Consider the following 17,418-nt stretch of genomic DNA (forward strand, 5'->3'; position numbering starts at 1 on the left):
TTATATATCACGTGAATAGATGAAAGATAAAAATCATATGATCATCTGACCATATGATCAAATGCAGAAAAAGCAATTGACAAAATACAACCCTTTCATGATTAAAACCCTCCAGAAGTTAAGTATAGAAGGAACATACATCAACGTAATAAAGGGTATATACAACAAACCCACAGCTACCATCATGGTCAACGGTGAAAGGCTGAAAGCTTCTTCTCTAAGATCAGGAACAAGACAAGGGTGCCCACTTCTGACCATCCTTATTCAACATAGTGGCCCCAATTGGTCACCTTGACTTGTGTCAGACACCCTTTGTCTGGTAACTTTGGAGTTCCTTCCATAAAGGTGGAAGGCAACTTTGACCCGTGGAAAGAGGTCGGAGTGAGGATGTTCCATTTCTGAGCCTGGATCTTACAAGGTTTTGAGTGTATCTGCTTCTTTCTGTGGCTCTTCCACTGCTAACTGGGTTCCGGAGACTGAAAGGCACATGAAACAGCTGTGTCATCCCAGTTACCCCAGGACAGTGGCGTCGGCATCAGAGGACAGAGAGTCAGTTAGGGCAAGCCTGTGCAAGTTCAGCAGAACCTCTTTCAAATCACCCCAGGCATCCAGCTATAGATGCCCATTGTTGTGTGTTATTTGTTGCTTTTATTTTCACAATGCAACATAAATGTCGCTGTAGACCACAAGTATGGATAGACTTAGGATTGTCTATTGATGTTTCTTTGGTTTTCATAACTATTTATTTTCAAATTGTAACTTAACCATGTTGTGGTCAGAGGAACTATATACTATTCTGTGAGATACTATTCTGTGAAATTCCTTGAGACATTCTTGGTGGTGCAGCCTATTTCAATATTTGGAAATAGTCCATGTGTATTTAAAAATGTGTATCACCTTGTAGGTTGTTTTGCATGAATTATTCAATTATTTAATTTTCTTCAAATCTTCAGCATCCTTTTCTTAGGTTACACTTATTAGAATAATCATTTCATAACAGAATTCTATTAAATTTTCCATTCTGGTATAGGTTTGCCAATTTCATGTTCTATCTTTGTTAGGTCTTAGATTGTGTGTTTAAAAGCTAAGTTGTGAATAAAACGTTGCTTTATTGCAGAGACATGAGTTTTCTTCAGCTTAAAATGCCCTAATGTAGCACTGTTTGTTCCTTTATTTTTAACCTTCTGCTGAATTTTTAAATGATTAGTGTGTAGAAAATTCATAATTACTATATTTTTAAAAATAAGACTGATAAATACTATATTTTTAAGAAGTGGTTTTAATCACGTGCAAATTCCCATTTTTGAGCATCTTTCACTGTGTTTCATTCTCATGTTAAAGCTGCTTTTTCTTTGCTTTAGTTTTCTCTACATTTTTACCTTGTATTAAACTTGATAAAGTTTTCTTCCTCCATCCATATTTTTCTTCTTGTCCCAAAGACATAACAATATTTATATTTTTTTCATCGTGACTCTTAAGTTTGGGACTCTCCTTAGGGAACTATCTTTTCTTTTTAATGAAAACTTATTCATTCATAAAAACAACAACTTTCTAGATACTTTACCTCTGCTGAATTCTAATCTGGAGCATAGTGGTTATTACTGAAATTCGGTTCAATCTTTAATTTAAAGGATACATAAGTTATATATTTTTTTACCACGTACATAGTTAATTGGATTTGCCAATAGATTATTTAGGCTCCTATGGGGAAGTTGTCATGTATTGGAGCTTGGGCTTGAGAAGGAGGGTAGATAACCCATATGAACTGGGTGGCCTCAGATAGCCTTTAGCTGGGGTAAACACCCAGAGCTCTGCCTTCTGTATAAGCTAACTCATTGTAAAAACATTCCATGCACTCTACCTAAAAATGTCTGTGGAAGGCAGTGTTATTCTTCTGTAACCACTAAAAGAATATAAATATTTTTTATACCAGGAGTACAGTGGCAGAACACAACCTGGTCCAAGCAGCAAGTCACAGTTCTGCTTAAGGCATATTTAGCCTTAAGCAAATGCCATATACATGTGTGTCTGTGTGTGTTGGAGGAGTTGTGGTGGTGAGGATTAAGTAGGGGAATTTGTACACACTTGTTTTTTTTATGCCAAGGGCACAAAACGCCTCCCCAGAAAGGGATGTCTTATTGCATACCAACCATACCACATCTTTCCATAGCCGTAATCAAGCACTATTACACAATATGATTTACTGAGCCTTTTCTGAAAAAGTGTGGGAGTTGTGTGCTTGCAAAGATCTTTATTGCAGGAGGAAACACTGCATCTAGGTTGATCTGTACAACGTAAAGAGATTCTGGAATGGTCACCAGTGTTCTGGGAGGCATGCCAGGTGACCTGAAAGAATGGGTCAGTACTTTTGAGCAGAGAGCAGCATCTCCATTCTAAACCTGACTCTGAATTTGGAGCAAGCAGTCTCCTCCCTCCACGTGCATACCATGTGGGCCAGGGATAGAAACCATGTGATTGCCATGAACTCCTTCTTTGTGGTAATGAGTGGGTGTGCCCCTGCTTGAAGCTCTCGTTCCATTCATGAACAAGATGTTGCTCATATTTCCTAGAGACAAAGCTCAGAAAATGGGTCGGTCCAGAAGCCAGTTCCAATGGGAAGCATATTAGCCAAGACAGCCTCAAAGAACACTGTCCAAGGAAGAACCCACACACAGATGCTTCATGAGGCCAAGAGTCAAGTCTATACAGAAGCAGACTGAGGAAAGAGCTTAGAAAGCCCATGGAGTGACAACTGGAGAGAGGAAGAGGTTCCAAGAAAAAAAAAAAGCATTAAGTCAGGGTGTCTAGTAAGAAGGGGTCGAGGATTCCCGTTGATTGTTCCTAGTGCAGAGAATTCAGAGTAGTCACTTTTAAGGGGACTGTGGAGGGCTGTGCAGGTGGGTACACTGATCAAGCAGATGATCTCCTGTCTGTGAAGTCAGCCACAGCCCAGGGTAGTGTGAAAGTGTCAATCTGGCTCCACCCCCTTAGGTTTTCCATTGGGAATCAGCATTGCCTACTCTACTTTCCCTGAATTCACATGATGTTCTGTAGTTTATCAAAAGGCGAACAGCCACATAAATTCCTTTTTATAATCGTAATAACTCTGATTATTATCCTGCTATATGGCTGTTAAATTCAGAACAAAATGTTTATACTGTAGGAGCATGAATATCCTGTTTACTGGGAAGCAAGGTGTATCTGAAACAACATTGTGATAAGAAAAAGCAACATTTTTCACTCTGACTCAATACATGATGTGGAGTTAAAAAAATCCTGAGGACTTTCAGTCAAGATGGCAGCATAGGCAGACACGGCTCACTTCTTTACAAGCCACATCAAAATCACAGCTGAAATATAGAACAACCATCACTCAGAACTGTCAGAAATTGAGCTGGATGGAAGACTGACAACTACGGAATTAAAGAGATCACATCTATCCAGACTGAGCCAGCAAGCTGCTGCCATATCTGAGTCTCCATTATCCTGGGTAACATGGTTTGACCCACCACGGAAATCCCCAGAGACTCTGCCCTACCCAAGTTAGGGGCCCCCCAAGCTGCTTTTCCATATGAATGGCTGGTCTTGGCTCATGATTCACAACCTCCTAAATCCTATCGAACTACCAACAACTAGCTGCAGTGAGCCCCAGGCCAGGCACTAGCAGCAGCCAGCTTAGATTCACAGCTTAGATTTGTCTGGGAATCTCCAAGCCCAGCACAAGTAGTAGCCATTTCAGATGGCTTTATAGCATAGGCAGGGTGGCCCTAGGCAAAACACAGGTGGTGGCTAACTTTGGCCTGCACCACCCAGGAAACCCCAGGACCAGTGAACCCAGTGGGCAGCTACAGACTACACTGGAGAACTACTACCTTGCTCCTACAAAGCTGACCCTCCACAGAGGACAGAGGTTAGTTATCAGTAGTCGCAGCCAGTCCTTACAGCTGACTGACCTGAGGAAAGCCCTCCCATTGATCTGCCAACAGCAACCAAGGCTCATACAAAGGGCACACCTCAAGTACCCAGCTTGAGTGATAGAGCAAGCTGTGCCACTGGGCCCTACAGGACACCTACTACATTGGGCCACACTCCAAGACAGGGAGTCATAGCAACTCTATCTAATACATAGAAACAAACACAGGAAGGCTGCCAAAATGAGGAAACAAAGAAATATGGTCCAAATGAAAGAAGAAATTAAAACTCCAGAACAAGATGTAAATGAAATGGAGATAAGCAGCCTATCAGATGCAGAGTTCAAAACACTGGTTATAAGGATGCTCAAGAAACTTAGTGAGAACTTCAACGCATAAAAAAGATCCAGTAAGAAACAAAGGATACACTAATTGAAATAAAGAACAATTTACAGGGAAACAATAGCAGAGTGGATGAAGCTGAGAATCAAATCAATGATTTGGAACACAAGGAAGCAAAAAACAACCAATCAGAACAACAAGAAGAAAAACGGATAAAAAAAACCCCAAACAAACAAGAATAGTATAAGTAACCTCTGGGATAACTTCAAGTATCCTGACATTCACATTATAGGGGTGCCAGAAGAATAAGAGAAAGAGAAAGAAGTTAAAAATCTATTTGAAAAAATAATGAAAGAAAACTTCCTAATTTGATGGAGGAAATAGACATACAAGTCCAGGAAGCACAGAGATCTCAAACAAGATGGATGCAAAGAGGCCCACTCCAAGACACACCATAATTAAAACGACAAAGGTTAAAGATAAAGAGAGAATCTTAAGAGCAGCAAGAGAAAAGAAGCCAGTTACCTACAGGGAAGTTCCCGTAAGAAGCAGATTTCTCAAAAGAAAGTTTGCAGGCTAGAGTAAATTGGCAAGAAATATTCAAAGTCACGAAAAGCAGGGACCTACTGCCAAGAGTATACTACCCAGTAAAGCCATCATTTAGAATTGAAGGGCAGGTAAGGAGCTTCCCAGACAAGAAAAAAACTAAAGGAGTTCATCATCACCAAACCAGTATGATATGAAATGTTAAAGGGAGTTATTTAAGAAAATAAGATCAAAGCTATGAAGAATAAAATGACAAAATATATGTATCTATCAACAATTATACCTAAAAATGAAACTAAGCAGACAAGAACAGAGACAGAATCATGGATACAGAGAACTTTTTGATGGTTGCCAGATGGGAGTGCACAGAGGGAGGATGGGTGAAGAGGTGAGGGGATTAAGTACAAATGGGTAATTACAGAATAGCCATGAGGATGTAAAGTACAGGATAGGAAATGGAGTAGCCAAAGAACTTATATGCATGACCCATGGACACGATCAATAGTGTAGGGATTGCCTGAGGGAGCAGGGGGTGCTGGGTGGAGGGGGGGGCAAAGAGGGAAGAATCAGGACAACTGTAATACCAGAATCAGTAAAATATAATTTTTTAAAAGTCCTGAAAACCATCTTTCATTTCTAAAATTCTTAAAAGCTGAGAGTCAGAGATAGGAAAAATAAACACATATATTTCTGTAAGTGTTTTTGGTAAACAGTCAAAGTTAGAAAAATTTTATCCAGAATGCCCCCAAGTTATTGTGCAAAAAAGTAAGAACTTCAAAACAATGCAGGTTGGGAAGTTAATTCTCAATACTCGTAGTTCTTCAAAACCCATTAGCAAATTTCAGCTTATTCCTACACTCAGTTTCTGGCTTAAAACTGTGTAACAGTTCCATAATTTTTAAAACTTATGTTTTAAATTAATGCTTTCATCTTTACAATATTAAATACCAGATGTCCAAAAATATCCAAATAGTCCATTAATTTGCAAAATAGTTTCTTCACAGATGGTTGGCATTCAATTCCTAAAAGCTTATTCCTAATTTCATGATAGAAAAAAGGAAAAAGAAAAAGAACCTCCACCCCAAACAAAACAGAAAAAGTCAATGAACTTACCTTTAAAAAATTTGAAGCATGTAATCTAGAAAACATTTTATCCACTGAGCCCCTTATTTAGAAGAAAATGTTTCATATTTTTTTCCTGGTCTCTACTGCAGCTCTAGAAATTTAGAATGCTTTAGAATCTGTAGAATGCTTTAACTGTTTTGACTTCTGCTTTCAGAAGAGGTTATGATCTCAATTCTGTTCACCAAGCCAAAAAATCACATTCACGTGATTGCCCTTGGACTATTTGTCTCCCTCTTTTTTTCACTGAATAATCATATTTACTTATAAATCTAGGAATGCAAACCTTTTATCTTCATTGTCGTTGTTTCAGCTGAGCTGACAAGCATGAGAGTTTCAGACTAAACATATTTTTACCAAATTGCAGACCAAAGAAAAAGTTAAAACCATTTTGAAAGTCTATGTTCCCAACAGATTATCCTACTTAAAAATCAATACTATCTCACAGGTAATATTCCTTCTATGGGCTCAAAAAAGCAATAACTTCATGTAACTTTTTTGTTAGAGTGCACTTCAGTCTTTGATAGTAATCTCTTGTTAGACAATTCTGATTGCACAATAACTCCCCTTTGCCCCACTTTCCATTAGCTACTGACCCTGAAGAAGAGATAGGAAGCACGCTTCTTATTTGAGCTTCATTTAACACTTCAAGATCTAATGAAGGATTTTGATCAAAAACAAAAATATAGCAAATTACTTAGTTAAGTATGCGATCATTTTGAGATAGAAATAGCATCATGGAAGAGTTCATTAAAAACCAGACAAACTATTTCATGCTTGTACAGAGATTAAAGGTTCATCTGCCCTGGCTGGCATGACTTAGTGGGTTGAGTGCCAGCTTAGGAACTGAAAGGTTGCTGGTTCGATTCCCAGTCAGGCCACATGCCTGGGTTGTGGTCCAGGTCCCCAGTAGGGGGTGTATGAGAGGCAACTGATTGATGTTTCTCTTGCACATCAAGTTTTCTCTTCCTCTTTTTTCCCTCCTTTCTCCCCTCTCTAAAAACATTAATAATACATTTTTAAACGTAATAATGTATTCTCTAATTAATACTTTGTTTTACTACTTTTTTTCCAACATAGCTTTAAAATAATTTTGCTAACAAAAACTAATATATCCACTATATAGTAGAAAGTGACATGAAGGGGAACTGAACCAGAATTGTAGTCCTATCCCTTCTATGCCCCCTCATGGACCAAGTGGCCAAACAGTGCCTTGCCACCATCTCAATTCCCCACACCCACCCCTGGCAACATCAAACGGCCAACCACAACCCAGGAATGGATTTTCAGTTTTGTCACTAAAATCCATGATCCTGTTTCCTTACTATCTTGCCAAACTGGTTTCGCTCCACTTACATTTCTGAGACATAATACGGCAGGCCTGTATACAAACAGGTCTGTACTGTTTGCACAAATAGACAATTAGGTCTTATAGTGGAAGAGGAGGACCAAAAGCCAATAGTCTCCTTCCTTTAGTTTTATTTTTGTCTTTTCAGTGTATTGCCTAAACTCTCTGGAGTTCCCAGGAGGCTGTCTTACCCCACCGCAACTCTGTAGTTGAAAGAGTGCCTATGTAGTGGTATTGCACAGTGGTTGCCCAACAATTGCAAGGCAAAAGACTAGCAGTTTGGGAAAGAATAAGAGAGCCCAGCACATTCAATGGAAAGTTTAGCCTCTGCCTACCTTGCCAATCAGAAAACACAGTCAATAGCAATTGACATCATCTCTAGAGTGTGATCCCAGGTACTAGGAGGGCTGGCATCTTGGAGCTGATATTTTGGGTGAGAGTGTGGGTGGATGAAGCCCCGCGGTTCAGCTCCAGATTTTTATCAATCTAACCCCAGTTGTGGAAATGGAAAAGTCTCCACCCATACTTCAAATGATCGGTCTATCCATAAAGTCCAGAATATCGTGTTTAAATGTGTCATTTGGTCACTGATATACAGGGTAAGGTTCATCTAGAAATAACTGTCAAGACAAGCTTGGTGGGGAACCAGGGATTAAAAGGTGAGGGTGTCTTTTCACTGACATGGGGCCAGTTCCTTTACACCTGGCTGCCTGCCCGTAGCACGGTGGAAAGAGCAACCATGTCGAGATCGGAAGCACTGCCTCTAAACCACGAGAAAGGAAAGGATTTCATCACAGAAAAGCTCTTCTCGATACAGAGCTCCAAACTGCCTGGTTGACATCATCCCCTGGGGAATCAGGATGTTTCATTCCTGTTTCTTGTTTTCATTCAGTTTCGAATTTTCTAATCTCCCTCAAGACTCCCTCTTTGACCCAGGCATCATGTAGAAATATGTTGTTTCATTTCCAAGTGCCTGGAAATTTTCCTGTCATCTTTACGTTATTGACTTTTACTTTAATTCTATTATGGTCAGAACATTTATTTTGTCTGTCAAATTTTTAGGACTTGTCTTATGACCCAAGATATGATCTATTTTGGTGAATATTCCAAATGCACTAGAAAAGAGATACCTTCTGCTATTGCTTGAGGGGAGTATTATATTAATGTCTATTAGATCTAGTTGGCTGTGTTTTTGTTGGGTTTTCTGTCTACTAGTTCGATTGATTACTGAGAGAGGAGTATTGAAGATTTTAACAAGACTTAGAGGCTCTTTTTTTTTCCTCTCAGATCTAACAGATTTTGCCTCATGTAACTGGAAGCTGTGGTATTGGGCACATACATACTTAGGACTGAAATGCCTTCTTGGTGTATTGGCCTTTTTATCATTATGTAGTGTTCATCTTTACTCCTGGTAACTTCCTGTGCTCTGAAGTTCATTTTGTCTGGTGTTAATATAAGGGTGGATCCCCCCAAAACCAGAATTATCATTTGAAGGCAGGTCCCTTTTAGTATAGGCTTCCCACCTGTATCAGTGTACCAGCTGGCATGGTTATGAGAAGTTGTGCTCGGCTTCAGTGGATTTCTTTTGAAGACTCTTTCAACCCATTTGTCCATTTCATGATGGGTGATTTACAAGTGCACCTGCCCATACCGCGCTGAGTGTTCAGGACTTTTTGACCAAAAATGGCGTGACCCCCACGTCCTACCCTCCTTAGTCACCCAATTTCATCCTGAGCAACCTTTGTTTGGTTTGAAAGAAGTCCTCAAAGGGAAACATTTTGCTGATGTGAAAAAAGGTGGAACAAAACTTGCAGAAGCACTAAAAGGCATCAAAATTAATGAGTTCAAAAACTGTTTTGAGCAGTGCAGAAAAGACCTTGATAGGGGTATTGCATCAGATGGACAGTACTTGGAAAGCGACTGAAGTTTAAACATGCAAGAATAAATACACACATTTTTATAAATTAATTCCGTTTCTTGGGTCCCCCCTTGTATATCCATTCCCCACTAGCTTTGATCAACTGGCCAGATGACTTCTCTGTCATTTCAATATTCTTTGCTGTAATCAAATTTCCAGTGGACACGTTAATCAGAATGTGCTACAGTTCATTTGCTTTGATTCTTTGTTTCCACATGCATAAATGATTTATAGATGGTTGAGCCACTTAGTTCTTAGTACTGTGTCCTTTTGCAAATATTCACAGACCCATGAACTTCAAACAGAAGTTGGCTTCTGGATTGGGATAGATGTCACAGACTATGTCGAATCAATGTTTCTACCACAAAAAAGCCAGGTAAATTTCTCATTAGAAATCAGGCAAGCCAATAGCTAATGGAGCCACATCATTACAGTAAAGAAATTAGTTCATTTTGATTTCTAATCAAGAAACTATGTACCAAAAATGAAGACAAAATAAACACTTTTCAGAAAAACAAACCTGGCTGAGAGAATTTGGCACATTGCAAAATACAAATTGTTAAGGATACATAACGTCAACCCTAAAGTAGCAGTAAAAATAATAAATACATACATAGAGAGGTACATAAATAAAGCTAATATGCCAATAGTATGAAGCGGAATACCAAAAGTATAAAATGGTACCTCTAATCCAACCATTTTCATAATTAAATGAAATACACAATACTCAAAACACTCCAACTATAAGAGATTCTCAGACTTAATTTTAAAAGTGTGACATAAACATATACTGTCAACAAAAAGAAAGCCTACTTTATTTATTTTATTTTATGTTTATTTATTTTGTTTATCGATTTTAAGAGAAGAAGGGAGGGAGGTGGGGAGGGGGAGAGAGAGAGAGAGAGAAATTTGTTTCACATCATTTACACATTCATTGATTGCTTCTTGTATGTGCCCTGACCAGTGATCAAACCTGCAACCTTAGTGTATCTGGATGATGCTCCAAACAACTGAGTTACCTGGCCAGGGCAAAAGAAAGCCCACTTTACTTATTTTTTTTAAAAGATTTTATTTATTTATTTATCTTTAGAGGGGAAGGAGAGGGAGAGAAACATCAATGTATGGTTGCCTTTCATGTGTCCCCTGCTGGGAGTTGGCCTGCAGGGAACTGGCTTGCAACCCAGGCATGTGCCCTGACTGGGAATCGAACCTCGATCCTCTGGTTCGCGCGCAGGCCCACGCTCAATCCACTAAGCTACACCAGCCAGGGCTAGAAAGCCCACTTTAAATGTAAAGATTGAAAGATGAAAACTGAAACAATGAGAAACGATATACAATGGAAACAGGAAACCTGGAGGGCTATATTAATATGGTACAAACTATGACAGGAATTGTTGCCAGAGATCAGGAAGAATATCCCTTAATAACATAGGGGTTAATTCATTAAAAGACTTAAAAAAACCTAAATGTATCTAGAACTAATAGAAGAGCTTGAAAATTCATGGATGAAAAACAGAACTGAAAAGGCCAATTAATGAATCCAGTTATAGTGGGAGACTTTAACATTTATATCTCAATAATTGATAAAAATCACTGTTCACTCTGGCTCAACGTCCCACAAGTGAATTACCCTATAATATATTCTGTTACAGTCTATGGCACAGGTGGCGAACACAAGGTCCGTGGGCCGAATCCAGCCCTCCACCTTGTTTTATCTGGCCTGGCACCTTGCTTTTACCCGGCGGCAGCACTGAGCTCTGGCTTCACTGTTAGGGATTAGTTACATTTATACAGTCCTACAATTACATTCAGCCCTTTGAAGGCAACCTCAAGGCTGATGTGGCCCTGGTGAAAATGATTTGATACCCCTGGTCTATGGAGTTGCTTGCTTCGGTCAGAAGCTACATTCTCCTTCTGGGGGTCATTAACTTTTGCCCCACCTTAGGATTCGTGTGCCTTATAGTTGAACTATTTCTCTGCTTTGAAAATTCACATTAAGACTTCTATCTGGAGGGAAACTGTGATTGCAATTCTCTTGGCCCGAGAACACTGAATGCAAAATTAGCTTTTGAAAATGTTCCAATGCTGATTAGGTTAGCTAGAAAAATATGTCAGTCCAAAGGTCCGGAGCCCCACTGGTGGAGAGAAAAGACTTTTCTTGGACTAAGCTGTTCGTTCACTTCCATATTATTTAAAGACAGTAGGGGGTTTTTTGGGTTTTTTTGGTGGTTGTTGTTGTTTGTTTTTTTGTGGCAGTTTTTCATAAAGATAGTATTTTATATTTTGAAACCAGCCACTTTTTTCAGAGGCCTAGAAGACAGCATGTTAAAATATTAGAATCCCTCTGTAAGATACCTCTTTACAACATAACAGAGTCAGCCCACCAAGCACAGCTGGGGGGCAATACGAAGGCGATTTGGCCAAGAGTAATCAATGTTGAAATGCTGAGTCAGGTCAGCTAATCAGGGCTTGAACATTTTGAAAGGCAAATTCTGGATTCCTTTATGTTTCCCATATTACCTCGTCCTTCCCTATTTTTTCAAAATATTCTCAGGATAATGCTCAAGATAAAGTACAAGAAATCCCTTTGTCTAGGTTTGTAACTAGGTTACAAAATCCCTTTGTAACTAGGTTTCCTTTCCTCCCCCAACTTCACCCTGACACCAGCTTGACCTCAGGGTGGTAAAATTACCAAGCCATTGGTTTAAAGGCACATTGTTCTAATGCGGGGGTGATTTGGACAACGTGGGAGATGTTTTCCATTGCCATACTCAGGTACAATTGCTACTATGCTGCTGAAAAGTCTACTACAATACACAGGACAGCTCCTCCTTCTTCCTCCCACCCCCAACAAGAAATTATCCAACACAAAATGCCAATTGTGCCAATGTGGAGAAACTCATATCCGGTATAAGAATAAATAAACCTAGTATCATTAAAATTACTTATTCATAATTACTGCCATGTTTTCATTCATCTAGTCCTTTGAATAAATTATTCTTACCTTCTACTTTAAACACTGCCAGCATTTACTCAATGTACATTTTGTATATCCAAATTAGGCCATCTTTGGAAGCTGAAGTTCCGGAGGGATATTTCAGCTGCCGGTGGGTAAGGGGTGGGGCGAGTTACCCCCAAGAAGTGTGGGATCTAAACTTCAAGCTGAGCTACCCGGCCTACAGCAACAGAGCCTGAAAGGAACCCAGGTAACATCTGGCTGTGAAAAGCAGCAGGGTTTTTCTCTGCCAGGGAGAAACGGCTGGAGACACCGAGACTCTCTTAAAGGGCCAGCACCCAAAATTTCATTTGTAGCTGGTAGAGGGAGGGCAGAGTGGACTAGAGACCCTTGAAGTGAGTCTGGGTCTGGTGGCTTGGAGGGGGAACTGAAGGAACAGCTACAAGGATCTCTGTGTGAGTCGGTCACCATAACGCAGGAGCCATCTTTCTCAGGCAGACTATATCTCTCCAAATGGCAGCAGCCTGAGGGGACGCCCTACCTGCGGGGATTACTCTGCCCCACCCTGTGGCACTTAAACTCAGCTTCTGATTACTGTTTGATTAGATTAACAACGGATGGGTTTAACAGCTGGTTAGCTTAGCGGCTAAAGCAGAAAATACAAAGAAGTGGCCAAAATGGGAAGACAAAGAAACAGATCTCAAATGAAAGAACAAGAGAATTTGACAGAAGAACTTGATGAAACAGAGGCAAGTAATTCATCAGATAGAGAATGTAGAGTCATGATTATAAGGATACTCAAAATCATGAAAAGGACATAGAAATGATAAAAACTAGTCAGAAATAAAGAACACACTCTCTGAAATAAATAATACACTCAAAGGAATAAGCAGTAGGTTAGATGAAGCAGAGGACTGAATTAATGATTTGGAAGACAAGGTAGAAAACAACACCCAGGCAGAGCAGCAAAAAGAAAAAACAGTTTGATGAGGAGAGCTGTCTTGCAGACTGTCAAGGTGAGGCAGGTTCACTGGGGATTCGGACAGATGGGAGAAAATTCATGGAGCTGTGGGAATGCCTGGCATGCCTTTATTCAAGGCTGTGACAGTCCATGCTGCCAAAAGCTGCCTGTCACACAGTGGGAAGTGCCAATTCCCTTATATACTAAATGTGCACAAAGTTGGCAGGATGCCTAGATATTGTATTACACAGCGTGATTCTGTGCATGTGGGCCCATTCAAGGCTTTGGGAATACTGTTTTTCCTTCTCAGTCTCAAGGCTATGGGACCACTGCTCACCTTAGTTGCCCAGACATCTGAGTGAGGGAGCCTGACTCCGTTTGCACTACAAGAGCTTAAGAAACATTTTGGACAACATGAAGCGTAACAACCTCTGTATCATAGGAATCGTGGAAGAGATTGAGCGAACCGGAGAGTGAGCAAGAGATTGAGAACCTATTTGAAGAAATAATGACTGGAAACTTCCCTAATTTGTTGAAGGAAAATATCACACAAACCTAGGAAGTTCAGAGAGTCTCAAATAAGTTGGACCCAAAGAGGCCTACACTGAGATACATCATAATTAAAACGACAAGGTGTAAAGACAGGAAGAGAATCCTAAGAGCTGCAAGAGGAAAGCAGGTAGTAACCTGCAAGGGAGCACCAGATTACTGGTGCATCTGATTACTGAGTAGCATCTGATTACTCACAGAGACATTTCAAGCCAGAAAGGAATGGCAGGAAATATTCAAGGTGATGAAAAGCAAAAAACTATAACCAAGGCTACTTTACCCAGCAAGGCTATCATTTAAAATTGAAGGGGAAACAAGGAGCTTCCCCGACAAAAAAGCTAAAGGAGTTTCTTACCACCAAACCAGTACCACAACAAATGTTAAAGGCCTCGCTTTAAGAAAAGAAAAAGAAGAAAAAGAGAACAATTTAACAGTAAAATGGCACTGTATACATATCAAGAATCACCTTAAATGTAAATGGCTTAAAGGCTCCAACGAAAAGACAAAGGTTAGCTGAATGGATAAGAAAACATGACCTATACATATGCTCATCAAAAGATACACACAGACTAATAATAAAGGGTTGGGAAAAGATATTTCATGCAAATGGAAAAGAAAAAGGAGCTGGGGTAGCAGTATTTATATCCAACAAGATGGACTTTGAAACCAAGGCTATAGTAAGAGGCAAAGTGGGACACTACATACTGATAAAGGGAACAACCCAAGAGGATGTAACACTAGTAAACATTTGGACCCAATGTAGGAGCAACTAAATATGTGAAGCAAATCTTGATGGACAAAAAGGGAGAGATAACAGAAATCCAGTCATAGTTGGGGATTTTAATACCCCATTGACTTCAATGGATAGATCTTTCAGGCAGAAAATCAACAAGGAGACAACGGCCTGAAATGACACACTAGATCAAAAGGATTTAATTGATAATTTCAGAGCATATCACCCCAAAGCAGAATATATGTACTTTTCAAGTGCACATGGAACATTTTCTAGGGTAGACCATATGTTAGGAGACAAAACAAGTCTCAATAAATTTAAGAAGATCGAATCATAGCAAGCATCTTCTCTGACCACAGTGCTATGAAACTAGAAATCAATCACAAGAAGAACATAGAAAAACACTCAAAGACATGGAAGCTAAATAACACGTTATGAGACAATGAATGGGTCAACAATGAGATTAAGGAAGAAATAAAAAGATACCTTGAGACAAATGAAAGTGAGGACCCAACAACCCAAAATCTGTGGGACACTGGAAAAGCAATCTTAAGAGAAAAATTCATAGCAATACTGGCCTATCTCAAAAAGTAAGAAAAAGCTCAAATAAACAATTTAACTTCACACTTAAAGGAACTTGGAAAAGAACCACAAACAAAGCCCAAAGTGAGTAGGAGGAGGTAAATAGTAAAGATCAAAGCAAAAAGAAATAAAATAGATTTTTAAAAAAATGATATAAAACATCAATGAATCCAAGAACTGGTTCTTTGAAAAAAATAAACAAGATTGACAAACCTTTAACCACACTCGTCAAGAAAACAAAAGGACCCAAATAAATAAAATAAAATTAGAAATGAAAGAGGAGAAATAATAACTGACACCAAGGAAATACAAATGATTGTAAGAAAATATTACAATAATTATATGCCAACAAACTGGACAACCTGGATGAAATGGATAAATTCCTACAAACATAATATTCCAAAAATGAATCAGGAAGAACAAGAAGATCTAAATAGTCAGCTACCCCAGTGGAAGCAAGGGAGAAGGATGGGGATGGCTGGGGCAGGGGGAGTGGTGGGGAGTAAATGCAGACAACTGTAACTAAACAACAATAAAATAATAATAAAAAATAGGCAGATACACCTAATGACATTGAAGCCATAACCAAAAAACTCCCAACAAACAAAAGCCCTGGACCAGATAGATGGCTTCAGAGGTGAATTCTACCAAACATTCTGAGAAGAACTAACGCCTCTCCTTCTCAAACTATTTCATAAAATTCAAGAGGAGGGAAGACTCCCAAACTCATTTCATGAGGCCAGCATTATCCTAATTCTAAAACCAGATAAAGACACTACAAAGAAAGAAAATTATAGGCCAATATCCTGGATGAACATAAATGCTAAAATTTTTGACAAAATATTGGCAAACCAAATATTAAAAAAGGTCAGAATGGTCATCATAACCAAATCAATAAACAGCAAGTTCTGGCAAGGATGTGTAGAAAAGGGAACCCTAGTACACTATTGGTGAGAATGCAGACTGGTGCAGCCACTGTGCAAAACAGTATGGAATTTTCTCAGAAAACTAAAAATGGAACTGCCTTTGACCCGGCAATTCCATTGCTGGAACTATACCCCAAGAATCCTGAAACACTAATTGAAAAGAACCTATACATCCCAAATGTTCATAGCAGCACAATTTATAATAACCAAGTGCTGGAAGTAATCTACATGCCCATCAGCAATTGAGTGGATCAATATATGATGGTACATTTACACGATGGAATACTACGCAGCAGAAAGAAGGAGCTCCTATCCTTTGCAAGAGCTTGGATGGATCTGGAGAGCCTTATGCTAAGTGAAATAAGCCAGGTGGTGAAGCACAAGTACCATATGACCTCACATATAAGTGGAACCTAATCGACAAAATAAATTATCAAGCAAAATATAACCAGAGAAATTGAAATTAAGAACAAACTGACAGTGATCAGGGGGAGGTGGAAGGGATAGTGGGGGGTGGGGGTGGAATGGGGAAGCTTTGTCAAGGCACATGTATAAAGGGTACATGGACAAAGCCAAAGGGGAGTAGGATTGAGGGTGGGAGGTGGGGAGTTGGGGATGGCTTGGGTTGGGGGGAGTGTGGGGGGAGGGGAACCGATACTACTGTACTTGAATAACAATTAAAAAAAGATCATACACCATAATCAAGTGAGATTTATTACAGGAATGCAAGGTTGGTACAATATTCACAAATAAACATGATTTACCACATAAACAAAATGAAGAAGAAAAACTACACGATCATATCAACAGATGCAGAAACAGCTTTTGATAAAATCCAGCACCCATTTATGATGAAAACTCTCAGCAAAGTGGGACTAGAGGGAACATATGTAAATATAATAAAGGTCATATATGACAAACCCACTGCTAACATCATGCTGTATGGGCCCAAACTACAGGTGTTCCCCTTAAGACTGGGATGTCTGCTTTCACCTCTCTAAGTCAACACAGTCCTGAAAGTCCTAGCCACACAATCAGAGGAGAAGAAGAGATGAAATGTATCCAAATTGGAAAGGAGGAAGTGAAATCGTCTTTATTTGCCGATGACATGGTGCTGTACATAGAGAACCCCAAAGGTTACACCAAAAAACTACTAGAACTGATCAATGAATTCAGCTAAGTAGCAGGGCACAAAATTAATACCCAGAAATCAGTTTCATTCTTATATGCCAACCACAAACTAACAGAAAGGGAAATTAGAAAAACAATCCCATTCACAATTGCTTCGAAAAGGATAAAATACCTAGGAATAAACCTAACCAAGGATGTAAAAGACATGGAAAATTGTAAGACACGGAAGAAAGAAACTGAAGAAGATACAAGTAAGTGGAAGCACATATTGTAAACAAATATTTCAAAAATTTATATGGAACCCCAAAAGGCCCCACATAGCAACAGTGACCCTGAGTGAGAAGAACAAAGTTGGAGGAATTACTCTACCTAGTATCAAACTCTACTACAAAG

General features: G+C 39.4%; 1 protein-coding gene across 4 annotated transcripts in view; it reads right to left on the reverse strand.

The window, feature by feature from the left end:
• The window catches only part of ABCA8 (ATP binding cassette subfamily A member 8), a 65,843-nt gene extending 53,434 nt beyond the window's left edge, over window positions 1-12,409 (reverse strand). For 2 of the 4 annotated variants that reach the window (XM_037069975.1, XM_037069974.1), the window contains exon 1: window positions 12,192-12,409. Coding sequence is in view for 1 of the 4 variants with exons in the window: in XM_037069972.1 (XP_036925867.1) it covers window positions 5,913-5,948 (36 nt within the window). In the remaining 3 variants the exon portion in view is untranslated. Of the gene's footprint in view, window positions 1-5,912; window positions 6,218-12,191 lie in introns of those variants that run through there. The other 2 variants (XM_037069972.1, XM_037069973.1) reach the window with 2 other exon arrangements.
• Window positions 12,410-17,418: the final 5,009 nt, after the last annotated feature.

Source organism: Sturnira hondurensis, unplaced genomic scaffold, assembly GCF_014824575.4.
Source record: "Sturnira hondurensis isolate 20B ecotype Veracruz unplaced genomic scaffold, ASM1482457v3 Scaffold0018728, whole genome shotgun sequence".
NCBI lineage: Eukaryota > Metazoa > Chordata > Mammalia > Chiroptera > Phyllostomidae > Sturnira > Sturnira hondurensis.